The following is a 13,157-nucleotide window of genomic DNA, read 5'->3' on the forward strand; positions in this document are numbered from 1 at the left end:
CTTATAATAGTACTATTAGAGAAAGCACTTAAAACTTACTATTTTACTTAAACTATAGATTTTAACTAACTACCTATAAAAGACCTTAAGAAGGCCTATAAGTATTAAAAGCTATAGCTAATATTAATAAAATAAAAAAACTTTAAAGTAAAGTAGCTTTAGACTTAGAATTTATTAAAATATAAATAAAGAAATATACTAACACTTTAAAGATTAAAGGTTTAACGTTTAAAGAGTAGGATAGTATATACCTTCTATATAAAAATATTAAAAAAAAGTAACTAAGTAATAAACTTAACTATAAGAAATTTAGACTATTTAAGATTCTTAAGAAGATCTTTAGTATTAACTATAAACTTAACTTACTTAATATAATAAAAGTTTACTTAGTCTTTTATATTATACTACTAGAACTAGTACTATAAGGATTAAATACTAATAACTATATTATTATTAAACTATATAAACTAAAGTATAATATTTAAATAATTATTAACTAACACTTTAAAAAGAATTAATACCTAGTTAAATATAAAGATTATAAATATAATAATAATTTATAAGAACTAGTTAAAAACCTTTAATATTCTTAGTAGCTTCTATAAGTATACTAAAGTTAAAACTTACTAAGTCTAGATTACCTTATATAGTACTTTAGTTAACTATACTAAAAGCACTATTAGACTATACCTTATAAATAACTATAGATTTCTCTAGAACCTTAGTAAACTTATTAAAAAAAGTATTTAAGATACTTTACTTTTTTTTAAACACTATTTTTTTTACTTACTAAAAATAATCTAACTTTACTAAAGATTTATCTATTTTAGCTTATACCTTTTATAGTACTATAGTATGCCTTTAAAGAAGCTATTTAGCCTCTTCTTTTTTATAATCTAGTTAATTAGACTTAGTTAGAAGATAACTTACTAATACTTATTAAAATAAGAAAGTTAATAAGAAAAAAAGCCTTTATACTTATAAATAGTATTTATAGTTATATTATATAAATAACTATAATAAGTATACTTATAATACTTTAACTTTCTTATAAGTATCTTATAGTAATAACCTACTAACTAATAAAAGAAATAAAGTATAACGTTAAAACTAAACTCTTTTATTACTGAAGTAAGTTTTAAGTAACGTTATATAAAAGAAGCTTTTTAATAATCCTTTTTACTAGATATTACGTTAGTATTATAAGAAAAAAAGAAAATATAATTAATAACTTCTTAACTTAAGAAGACATAACCTACTTATATAAGTCTTAAAAGTAAAACCTTTTAGAGAGAAGTCCTAATATTATAACTTAATAAGTTATAAGCTATATTACTTTACCTAATAAATAAATAGTAAGTAATAGTAGTATTTATATAAATAAGAAATAAGGAATAAATAAAAAACTTCTTAAAATAGAAGAACTATAATATAAGTTATATAAAGATAAAGAAGTAATTATAAGATAAAGTAATTACTAGTAATTATAAAAGTAAGTGCTTACTAGTGTTTACTAAGCGCTTACTTTATATAAGGATAGTAATTACTTATAACTATTAGTTAAAGGAACTATTTAGGAATAGTTAGGACTTATATATAAGATAAACTTAGACGCACTTAAAGATAGACTCCTATAGCTTTTTAGTAATTAACTTATAATATATTCTCTAAATACCTTTTAGTATCTAACCTTAGTAATTTAATTAATAAGAAGCTATATAAGCTACCTTATAACTTTAAGCCTTAATTAATTACTAAGTAATTAATAAGACAGTAAGAAAAGATAAATACTATTAACTAAGTACTAACCTCTACTTACTATTAGTAGAAATCTTACTATATAGAAACTAGCTATAATATTATAATACTTTATTTTTACTTAGATAGTATTAAGCTATATAATCTAATTACTATATAACTATAAATAGTTACTTTATTATTATTATTCTTATTAATTATTATAGTAATATTTATTATTAAATAAGTATATTAGTTATTATAAATATATATATTAAACTATTAATTATTAGATTATAAGGATTATAATAGTTTATTAATTAATTATACTATATAGCTATAGTGAAATCTTATAAGAATAGGGAAAACCTCCTATTTCTTAGTTAGGAAATCCCTAGCTAATCCTAGCGATATTATTAGTGAAGTTACCCCTAAAAGCGGGCTAATTCACCGCCTATTCCCTAACAATTCGCCATAGGGCAACCGTGCGTTCGCCGGCTAATTCACGTGTAATTCCGCCATATTTGACAAATTCACTACCCATTCCCTAATAATTTGCCATAAGGCAACCATGCATTCGCCAGCTAATTTACGCGTAATTCCGCCACATTTGACAGTAGGATTATACTAGAGCCAGCTACCCTAGGCGCCCTTTGTCCTTCTTAGGAACATACCAGGCGTTACATATAACAACAACAACAACAACATATTAGTGAAATTACTATTAAAGTAAAGCTATTTCACTGCCTATTCCCTGGCGATTTGCTGTAGGGCAACCGTGTATTTGCCAGTGAATTCACATGTACTTTTGCTACATTTAACAAAAGGATAGCTTGATATGCGTAACGTAGCGCGTTGTAAGGCAGCCAAGTCATAACAAGAGTGCTAGGCGGGGTTCTTGGATGTTTGATCTAGAAACACAGTGCAGCCGTCAACGTACAATTCATCGGAATTACTGTACGGAGTCATCGTCATGGGGTCCCTTTATTAGGACTTGTAATGCCATCACCTAATCAGGGCTAGCGCAGAATCTGTTCCGAAGTCCGAAAGTTTTCCTGACCTCGGCAGATGTAGTTTCCTTCTCCGTGTCCGATTTTCTACCTTCCGATAAACTGTGCCTGCAACAACAAAGTGATACCGGCGGCACCATCATGGACGGTGTCTCGGTTCGGCAGCCATCGCCGCACACTTATGTTCGCACAAGAGTTGCCAACGCGTGCGACAGTTGTAAAGCTCGAAAAGGTAACATGTCCACCGGCTTTGTGACCAACCTCCCAATGCTCTTTAGGTCCATGGAGCAATGGCGGAATTACGCTTGTTTTGCATGTTATACTTCCGCATTCCTCTTACTCCCGGCTCTGACATTCGGATGCAGTCAAATGTGACGGAAAACTGCCATGTGGTTACTGCTTGAGACGCCACCGTCCTTCCACATGTCGGTACTCGCCACAGCAGAGACGAAGAGCACCGGCCCCCACGCCAGGAACTCCTTCTCCTTCTGTGCATGCACGTGTTCATGACGGTCAGAATTATCAGGCAGAATCTCGACAGTCGGGCTCGACAAACGACCTTTTGGCTGAAGAGGAGACTGAGGTTCCGAGGGAGGCGCGTCTGTTATGTGATGCTCAAGGAAAGCTGAGTACGTTTCATAGTTTCCACGCTGACGCCTCCAACTGACGGACGACAATGTAGTTTTTATTGGAGACTGCGCTCCATTGTCGTTCTTCCAGACCGTCCGCCAGCTGGTCAACACACGCGTAGATCCACAAGTCTTCGCGCATCAAAGTGAAAACCCCCCTTTCAGACCGCCCGCCCACTACTCCGGCAGCGACGAGCCTGGCCTACATCTGGCAACGATACCCGAAGCCATCTCTACCTATCATGCAGTTGTAAGAGAGTTTGAGATTCCCGACCGAAAGAGCAAATTTGATGACCATGCGACGTTTTCCGCAGACCAGTGGCCTTGTAGATCTCTTCAACCATGCGCATTTTGTGAATGAGTTGGGATCCTGGGCCCAACAAACACACCGCTTACAGGATGCATCATCTGCGACTTTCTATCTCGTCCTTGCCATAGGTTACCAATCTTCCGATGAAGACCGTGCCTCGTCTTACTTTGAATTTGCACGCAACATTGCGTTAACCAACCTCAGTGGTAACATTAACATCCCAACTATTCAGTCTTTCATTCTCGTTACTCTTTACATGCTCGGGTCATGTCAAATGAATGGAGCATTCCTGTTCTTTGGTAAGTCAGACAGAAGATGGAGTGCTACCTAAAAGACTCTCTATTAATATTACTTTCTAGGCATCGCAGTTAGAGCAGCATACTCGGTCGGGATACATCGCACAGAGATCAACAGCCGATTTGGCCCCGAGGTACACAGACAAAGGTACGGAACCGGTTCTCATCCTCTTCATGATATGTTTTGTGACAACTGACTATTTCTTATAGGGATCGATTATGGAAGAGTTTGCGCGTGCTAGATCTCTTCTTAAGCACATCAATGGGCCGCCCGCCCGCTACATCTGATGTCGACTGTACTGTGCTGTATCGAGCAATAAACGATAATGGATACGAAACATTTGATCTTCTCAATGCGTCTGCGCAGATTTTTCTGATCACCGAAGGCATCGTCGTAGAGGTTTATTCAAGGAGGAAGGTCTCCTACCAGCTGACTGAGGGCATCTCACGACAGCTACGAGACTGGTCAATGCGCTGGTTGCAGAGATTGAAAGATGCTGTATCCATTTCCTCAACTGAGGACGACTTAAGCAAAATAACAGGGGCTTGCCAAGTGCTTTGCTCTTACTATTATGGTGAGATTCAAATCTTGTGGCCCGGCTAGATTTTGACAGATACTGACCCTGCCACAGCCGTTATCTTAGTATCGCGACCTTTTCTGATGTATGAACTGCACAAGCGTCTGGCTGACAATTCTGCGGGTGGCTTCATTGGTAAAACTGGAATCGTATCTGGCAAGTCAAAACTTGCCGATGCATGCATCGATGCGGCAAGCTTCATGGTAGATACCCTGGTCAACCTCACTGAGAGAGAGTACCTCAACGGGCACATGCCGCTGATAGTGTGAGTATACTCAACTTACGGCCATTTGCCTTCAACTAACTGAGAAAGGTCATGGTTATTCGCTTCGTCACTTATATTAGGCGTAGGATTGCTGGGATCATTTGGCCGAATTTTGGAGAAGTACACTCGAAACTCCATTATGGTCCTAGAGCATTTTGCCAAAAGTGATGCACATGCTTCACAGTATTCGCTTATTGCAAAGTCCTTGCTCAACGCAGCTCTCGATTATTTGGAGAAAAAGGAGCTACAGGAGCGAACTCAAAGAACAGAAAGCTCCTCGCAGCTGTTTGGCCTTGTGCCTCGCGACAACGCAGAGGCTAATCGGGACGCCCATCCTACAACAAAAGACCATGTCACACCTACAAGCGCAGGCAAAACACTAAGTGCAAAGTCTAACGGTTTCTTTTCGGGCTTCTTGGGTCTAGACTCATCGTCATTCGCGGATTTGGATGCATCGTTTCTTGGTCTTTCCGCGTCTCTGCCGCAAACCCCAGACTTGTCTGCACTTGCCGGAAGAAATGACGATCATAGCTTCAGTGATCTCAACCTTTTCCAGCTTCTTGATGGTGATGGTCATATCGACCTTGGTCCTTACATCTAGATAGCACAGCAATGTAATATTACTCTTGCTATTGCGTCTCGTTCTGCCATTTCTTGTACATATCAAGTTTCAACATACAACACTTTTCCCATTGCAGTGGCACATAACGAGCTTTCGGCCACGGTAAAGTAATAGCAAGCAGTTGCGCCACAATTCGGCTCCGACTTTGGTTTACCTCTATATCGTTCCGAAGAGAAAGTTCACCTACCATATCTTCGTATGTGTATGTGCAAAATCAGGTGTTCTCTGAATACGAATTGGTCATAACCGATGCTGGCTACGGTCTCGAGGATGAGAAGAGCAAGTCTCATGATCTAGAGCACACAGGAGATAGGGATATACGAATGAGTGAAGAAAAGGCTTAAATTGTGAGAAGAAGAATCTCACGGGTGTAGGGCACATAAAGAGGGCCCTCGAGCTCGTCCATGTGACATGGCACGTGGTGTGGCTGACGGCATCCGCCACACATACATGAGCCTCCTGTGATAGCAAGGTACCATGATGTTAAAGGATGGTAATGAAAGCAAGGATTCGATAGTCAACGAATCTCCGAAAATGGTAATTGACGTCATATCAGAGCGTTCACTCGAACTATCCAGAGGTTATGTTGTTTTTGTGTTGACTTGTGTCGACTGGATTGGCCAATGCCATCGAAATTCAACAATACATTAAATCAGCCAAAGACTGGCATTATCTCCGGTCCGGAGACGGTCCGGTTCCGAAGGTGACATTGCTGATAACGCTAGTGGGAGCAATCGCGGGGATACCACCTCATCCGGCATCGCATCCTCTTCGTCTCTCCACAACCTTGCCGGTGCCACCGAATCAGGGAACCGCATTTCTCACGTGCTTCTTGGTAGTAATATTGGATTCCCTAGAGCAGCAGGACTGTCCGCGATAGATATCATGCACACGCCCAGCGCCAATGGTATATAGTGGTCCGGCAACTCACCGTTATTCTGCAGTAGGAAGATGGTCTTGTTCCGTGTTACCTGGCAGTGCGACAAATGATAACGATGGCAGCATTCAAATTTGGCATCATCTGCCTTGCGGCGACCCTGGTCGAGGGAAACCCTAGGCTCCTCGCTCCAGTTCAGGACATCAACCTTCCAGCCAGCAAGTCTGCCGCACATCCGCTTGAGCATCTGGGTGCCAACGGTCCTTGGTTCGCGGGTATGTATATTGGCCCTCAAAACCAACTCCCATCATCAATTAACGTTTGTACACCAGGACCCAACGTCAACGATATCTCTTCAGATATTCCCGAAAACTGCTATGTTGACCAGGCGGCTTACGTCCTCCGCCACGGGTCACGATACCCTGACCCTGGTGCGTACAATGGATGGGTCTCGATGCAACAGCGAGTCAGTTCATTATTACTTGTATGCAAGCTGCCATAACAGTTCTAACCAAAGCCTGTACAGTTTCAAGCGGGAAATTATACTGCATCGGGAAGTCTTGGCTTTTTGCCCGAATGGCAAACAGTGTTGACCAATCCCTCATCCCAAATTTCCAATTTAAGCCCGACTGGGTACAAGGAACTCCACGACCTTGGCTACACCCTACGAACCAGGTAATTACACATTGTCACTACAGCAAGAAGAGTTTAGCTGATGAGATGCAGGTATCCAGATCTCTACACTGAAGGCGAAGATTTCATGGTTTGGGCCAATAACTATTCCCGCGTCCTTCAAACTGCACAACTCTTTGTCCGTGGCTTCCTTGGAATGAATGCCACTTTGCTTGGGGATGTGATATCTGTCACGTCTCGTGGCTTCCCCGGAGGCATCGGCGACAGCTTGGCGCCATCAGACATGTGTCCAACATTCGAGGACAATGAGGGAGGGAATGCTGTAACTCAGTGGAACAGCGTCTACATCCTGCCTATTCAAGCACGCCTGCAAGCACTCGTCGAGGGAAATCTCACCCTTACGCCGGATGACATTTCCCAGATTCCCTACCTATGCGGTTTTGAAAGCCAGATTACAGGACGGTTATCACCATGGTGCGATATATTTACGGACGATGAGTTTCTTCAGTATGAATATTTTCAAGACCTCCGCTACTACTACGGTGTTGGTCCCGGAAGCCACGTTCCCAAAAAGATGATGACTCCCTTCCTTAATGCTCTTATGGGTATTCTGGATGAGGGTCCTTCTGTAACCGGCAAACGCGAAGATGGAAGCTCCTTTAACCTACCAAAGCTTATCATGTCTTTCCTCAATGACGGACAGCTCAACCAGTTGATAACGGCTTCCGGAGTCTTCGACGAACAACAACCCTTATCCAGCACTGAAAGAAATGGCAACCGACAGTATGTCAGCTCTCGTTTTACCACCATGAGGGGTACGATTGCTTTTGAGCGGCTCAACTGCCTCATAGCTGGTAACAGTACGTCTGTCAACGCGACCCGTCAAGCCCAGTTGCCTAGATCCGTTGGGAGATTCAGCTCTGCGCAGCTTTCTTCCCCATTACAAGGCTCTCATAATGAGACGTACGTGCGCATCCGTCTCAATGACGCTGTATATCCGGTGCCGTCTTGCAGGAGTGGACCCGGCTCCTCATGCCTGTTGAAGGACTACAAGCAATACGTAGCTACAAAGCTGGAAGCTCAGGGCAACTGGATCGAGACATGCAACGTTACCACCCCTGGGGCTCCAACAGAAGTCAAAGGGGCAAGCTTTTTCACTGATCTCAGTAGTCCGTGGTTGAGTCATGTTGCTCCTTGAGAGCTATGACGGCTCCGCATGAAATTTTGTGGGGAGTCACTGTGTACGAAGTGAACAGCCACTCTGTTGCGCAGGTATGACCAGATCATCCGCCGCCGAAAGGTCATGCGACCCAACGGAATAGGGTGATTAGGATAAATTTGGCATCACTGCAGGATATCGGTAATTAAATACTCATTATTTCATTTTCATTTTTACCTAGCGTTAGCGTGTATGTTCTGCGCAAGGACGCGTCGTCCAACCAGCAACCTGCGGGGGATAATTTTCAATATCATGAATGATAACTTTTCTAGAGCCATTTGTGGTAGAAAACAAACAATAAGTGGACGATTAAGTCAGCCCACCCCCATCTGCCGCACCCCCACATCCGCCGCACTTTCTTCCCCTCTACACATCATCAATCATAACAATACTCCTATTAATTTAATAACAACTAAAAATCAAATAATTATTTTGAAAGATACTACGAACTTTACTATAGCTAAATATACCCTTAAAGACGTTTAGCGCGCTTTAGACAATATTTATAACAAAATAACTATCTAGAAGGCCTTAAGAACCTAGTGTATACTAGAGCGCACCCTTTACTACTAGATATAAGGTATTAGAACCTGCTAGGATGTCACAGCCAGAGGGGTCACGTGGGGGATACACAGACGGGAATGTGGTTATAGCGTGGTTTAGTGGCTAGTGTGCCCTAAGCCTTAGTGGTAAGTGCGCTATAGCTATAGTAGTCTGTGCCCTACGCCTTAGTAGCTAAGGCCCTAAGCCTTAGTGGTTAGTGTACCTATGCCCTGGTGGCTAGTAAGCCCTGTAGTACTAAAGGATCTACTAAAGGGCAGGGGAACTAGAACCCCTAGTTATAAGAACTATTAGGTAATTTATAAATAGAATAGATAGCTATATAATAGCTAGTAGGACTACTAGCCCCCTTAGTATAAATTCTTTTTTTTTTTACTTTTAAATTTTTATAATAAGAAATATAGTTATATACTAAACTAATATAGTATTACTACTATAATACTATTTAAAGGTTACTCTTACTTTCTCTAGAGATAGAAGTATAATATCTTAAACCTTTTTTTCTTCTTACTACTAAGATAGCCTAATCTACTAGTAAAGGTAGCCCCTTAGTATTAAATACTAAAATAATAACCCCTACTTAAAACCTTACCTCTAATTAATAAAGCACTCTCTTTTTAGATAATAAAGCTAAAGACCTATAAGAATTTAACTTTATACTTTACCTTTAAGAATTAAGCCCTAAATAATTCCTTACTAATACTAACTAAGCTACTTATAGTTAATACTTATAGTACTATTATAAAATAGTAGGGATTATAATAGTTACTTAATTAATTATATTATATGTTATATAACTATAGTAAATCCCTATAGAAATAGGGAAAAACCCCTATTTCTTAGTTAGGAAATCCTTAGTTAATCCTGGTAATATTATTAGTAAAGCTACCCCTAAAAGTAGGGCTAATTTACTACTTATTCCCTAATAATTTACTATAAAGTAACTATATATTTACTAGCTAATTTATATATAATTCTACTATAGTTAATATAGCCCTTTAGTGCTAGTAATATAATTAATTACTATAGAGCCTATACTAAATATTCTCTATATATAGCCTATTTATTTATTAATTATTCTCTAATATCCTATACGTTTTCCTCCTTTATTTAGTAGTAAAGCTTTACTTTATTATTAGCTAATTCTTACTATTAATTTACTTTAAGGCGTATATATCAGTTACTTATATTTAATTAAGCTATAAATATAGTAAATTATAGCGCACTAAGCGCCTTTATTAATCTTTTAGCTATTAATTTAGTAGACTTCTTATATTTAATAGTAATTTAACTTACTACTACTTCTTAGTATAGCTAGTAGTTATAAATATCTATATACTATAGCCTTATTTATAATTAAATAAGCTCTTTAGTAATAAGCCTAATAGTTTAAGTATTATTATAGCTAATATAAATAGTTAGCAGCTGTTTAGTAGCTACCTACTTATTAAGTAAAAATTTAGTTTTTAGTTATATTAATAGTTAAATACCTAGTGTAGTAATTAATCTACTAGTAAAAAGCGCCTTTTTTATAGTAAATAATAAGGCTAGTAATTTAGCCTTAGTAGTTAATATTATTACTATATCTTATTTATTAGCTTACTAAGAGATAAGCCCTTTAAATAGCTTTAGTATATATACTTATAAGCTATAATAGTCTAGTAAGTTATTAGTAAATAAGGCGTCTAAAGTAACCTTTAATATATATTATTTTTACTACTTAGTATTACTTTATATTTAAGGTAAAGGTACTATGTTTAATAAAGGTACCTAAGTATATAACTTATAGCCTTTTAGTAATCTAGATTTAGATTATAGTTAAAGTAAGTAAGCTAGCTAGCTATAAAAGTAACGTCTAGCTAAGTTATTACTACTATATAAAGGATTATTTTTACCTTATTTTAATATTAGTTAACCTCTTATAATAAGGCTATATATTTACTAAGTAGTAGCTTAGCTTTTACTATAGGTAATAATTTATTATATTTATACTTATTATTTATTAGTAGTAGTTTTATTATTTTACTATAGTATACTACTTATAAAAGCTAAAAATAATAGTTACTTTAGTTATAAATTACCTTAAGGCTAAAGAACTATTATAATAGGCCTCTACGTTTAAGGTAGTATTACTACTAAAAGGCTACTATCTTATTACTTACTTATGTTTTTTCTATATAGTAATAGGCTAATATATAGTTATTAATATAAAAAAAGAATATAATATAATCCTTTTTCTAATAGTAATTCTTACTAAGCACTTAGTAAAATCCCTATATAATAAGCCCTTTTTTAAGGTGCTTTTACTATAGTAAAGGAGATTATTAGAGCCTATAGAGTGCTTTCAATAACTAAAAGATCTAGCTAGTAATTTAGTAGCCTAAAGATACCTTTATAAATACTACCTTATTAATAGTAGTATAAATAAATATATTTCCTATATTATATTAAAGTAGTTCTAGGTTAAAGTAAGTAGCTATTACTATAAGTGTTTTAAATAATATATCTATTAATATAGCTATATAAGTATTTTATAGATCTTTTACTTATTAGTTACTATAGATAATAAGTCTTACTTTAAATTTAGTTAATTAACTATATTTATTAAGCTTATAAGTATATACTTAGTAGTAGCTAAAGACTTAGTGTCTTTTAGCTACTACTTATAGCACTATTACTTAAGATTTTAATATTTTATACCTTTATAGATATATAATTTTAGTGTGTTTAAATTACTTTTTATATAAGTAGCTTTTTAACTATTTATAAATTAGTAGAGGGTATAGTAACTTCTAATATATACTTATTAGCCTATAGGGTTTAGTAATACCTTTATTATATACTAGTAATTTACTAGTAACGTCTTTATAATTACTATACTTATTAGGCGTTATATAGTTAATTAAGTAGCCTTAAGTGCGCTTTAGCTAAAGGTAGTAATATTTACTTATTAGTTAACTTTATAATATACTAAACTATATTATTACCTATAAGCTGCTTTATTTATCGTTTATAAACTTTTACTATAAAGTAAGCCTTATAAAAAAAGCAGCCTTATATAAAGTCCTTAGTGTAATCTAACCAGAGAGTTAAAAGTGTATTTTGTATAGAGACTTGTATTTTTTTTAAAATACACTACTTATAAGGCTTAACTTTAAGTAATAAATTATATAATTAATATATAGTATAGATCTAAGAATTATTACAAGGGTTTCTTAATATACTTTCTATTTTTAGTAACTATATACTAATATATTTAAGTAAATATAACTTGTATTTATATTGTATTTTTCTCTAGACATAATACAATACATGTTAGTGTATATACTAAAAATAGACTTTTAAAAACTAGGATTTAAAAGCGGGGCTTTTACCTAAATAGGAAATAAAAATATAGTTAAATCTAGATTAATAATCTCAGCCTAATGTCTATTTTTATATAGTTTTCTATATACTATATAAGCTAATATATATATATATATCTTTTAGCTACACCTAAAAGTCCTTAACACTTGTATTGAATTTGTATTTTTTTTGTTAACTCTCTGAATCTAACTACTTATATATATAGTAAGATAATATCTTTTTGTAACGCCTTTAAGTAAGGTTACTACTAGCTAGAGATTACCTAATAGGCTAGCTATAGTTACTTAGGAACTTAATATCTTTTTAAACTAAGTAACGTCTTATAAACTAATTATATAAAGATAAGATAAGGTATAAGGGATGAATATTTTTATTATTTTAGAACTATTAGTTTTTAGTAAGTTACTAGCTTATAGGCTATTAGCTATTAATAAAGTAATAAATAGGCTATTAACTATTAAATTAAGTATTTACCTATTAATTATTTTACTATTATTAATTATTTAGCTATTAGCTATTAGATTAATTAATTTAAAGGTATTAGTTCTTATTTTACTACCCCTTATATTAATATTTATAAAGGCTTTAAAAAAAGCGCTTAGTAGTAATAGTAGTAAAGTAGGGAGAAGCGTAAACTTTACCTGCTTATATAGATATTCTAGTATATTACTTAATTATAGAGCGCCTAGTAAAGTAATATTAGTATACTTAATTACTTTATTTATTTCTTTATTAGCTTCTTTATATAAAGGGGATTAATTACTAGCTACTATTAGCTAGTTAATTTATTATTAAATTACTATAAGGTTAACTTTATAAAGGTTATTAAGTAATCTATTTACTAATCTATTTAAGAGTTATTTCTTATTAAATATTATATTATATATAGTAAAGACCTTATTTTACACTAGATACTAAATTTAATATAAATTACTAGATATATATTTAATAAGAAATCTAATCTATATATAAGTAGTAAGCTTATACTAGTAGGTTTATAATAGTTATACGTCTGCTATTAGTACGTATACTTAGTACTTATAGGCTTATAAAT

At 35.0% G+C, this 13,157-nt stretch overlaps 2 protein-coding genes across 2 annotated transcripts; both read left to right on the forward strand.

Moving 5' to 3' along the window:
- Positions 1–2,888: 2,888 nt before the first annotated feature.
- GLRG_11832 (fungal specific transcription factor domain-containing protein) lies at positions 2,889–5,426 on the forward strand (the record flags this gene model as incomplete). Its single annotated transcript, XM_008102515.1, has 8 exons — positions 2,889–2,979; positions 3,113–3,376; positions 3,430–3,626; positions 3,691–3,985; positions 4,046–4,130; positions 4,193–4,557; positions 4,615–4,825; positions 4,874–5,426. The coding sequence occupies 8 exons, from the start codon at positions 2,889–2,891 to the stop codon at positions 5,424–5,426; spliced, it is 2,061 nt and encodes a 686-aa protein (XP_008100706.1).
- A 1,007-nt stretch (positions 5,427–6,433) lies between these two features.
- On the forward strand, positions 6,434–8,155 carry GLRG_11833 (histidine acid phosphatase; the record flags this gene model as incomplete). Its single annotated transcript, XM_008102516.1, has 4 exons — positions 6,434–6,599; positions 6,657–6,790; positions 6,851–6,999; positions 7,051–8,155. 4 exons carry the CDS (start codon positions 6,434–6,436, stop codon positions 8,153–8,155), a joined length of 1,554 nt encoding a protein of 517 aa, XP_008100707.1.
- Positions 8,156–13,157: the final 5,002 nt, after the last annotated feature.

Source organism: Colletotrichum graminicola (genome assembly GCF_000149035.1).
Source record: "Colletotrichum graminicola M1.001 genomic scaffold supercont1.137, whole genome shotgun sequence".
Lineage (NCBI taxonomy): Eukaryota > Fungi > Ascomycota > Sordariomycetes > Glomerellales > Glomerellaceae > Colletotrichum > Colletotrichum graminicola.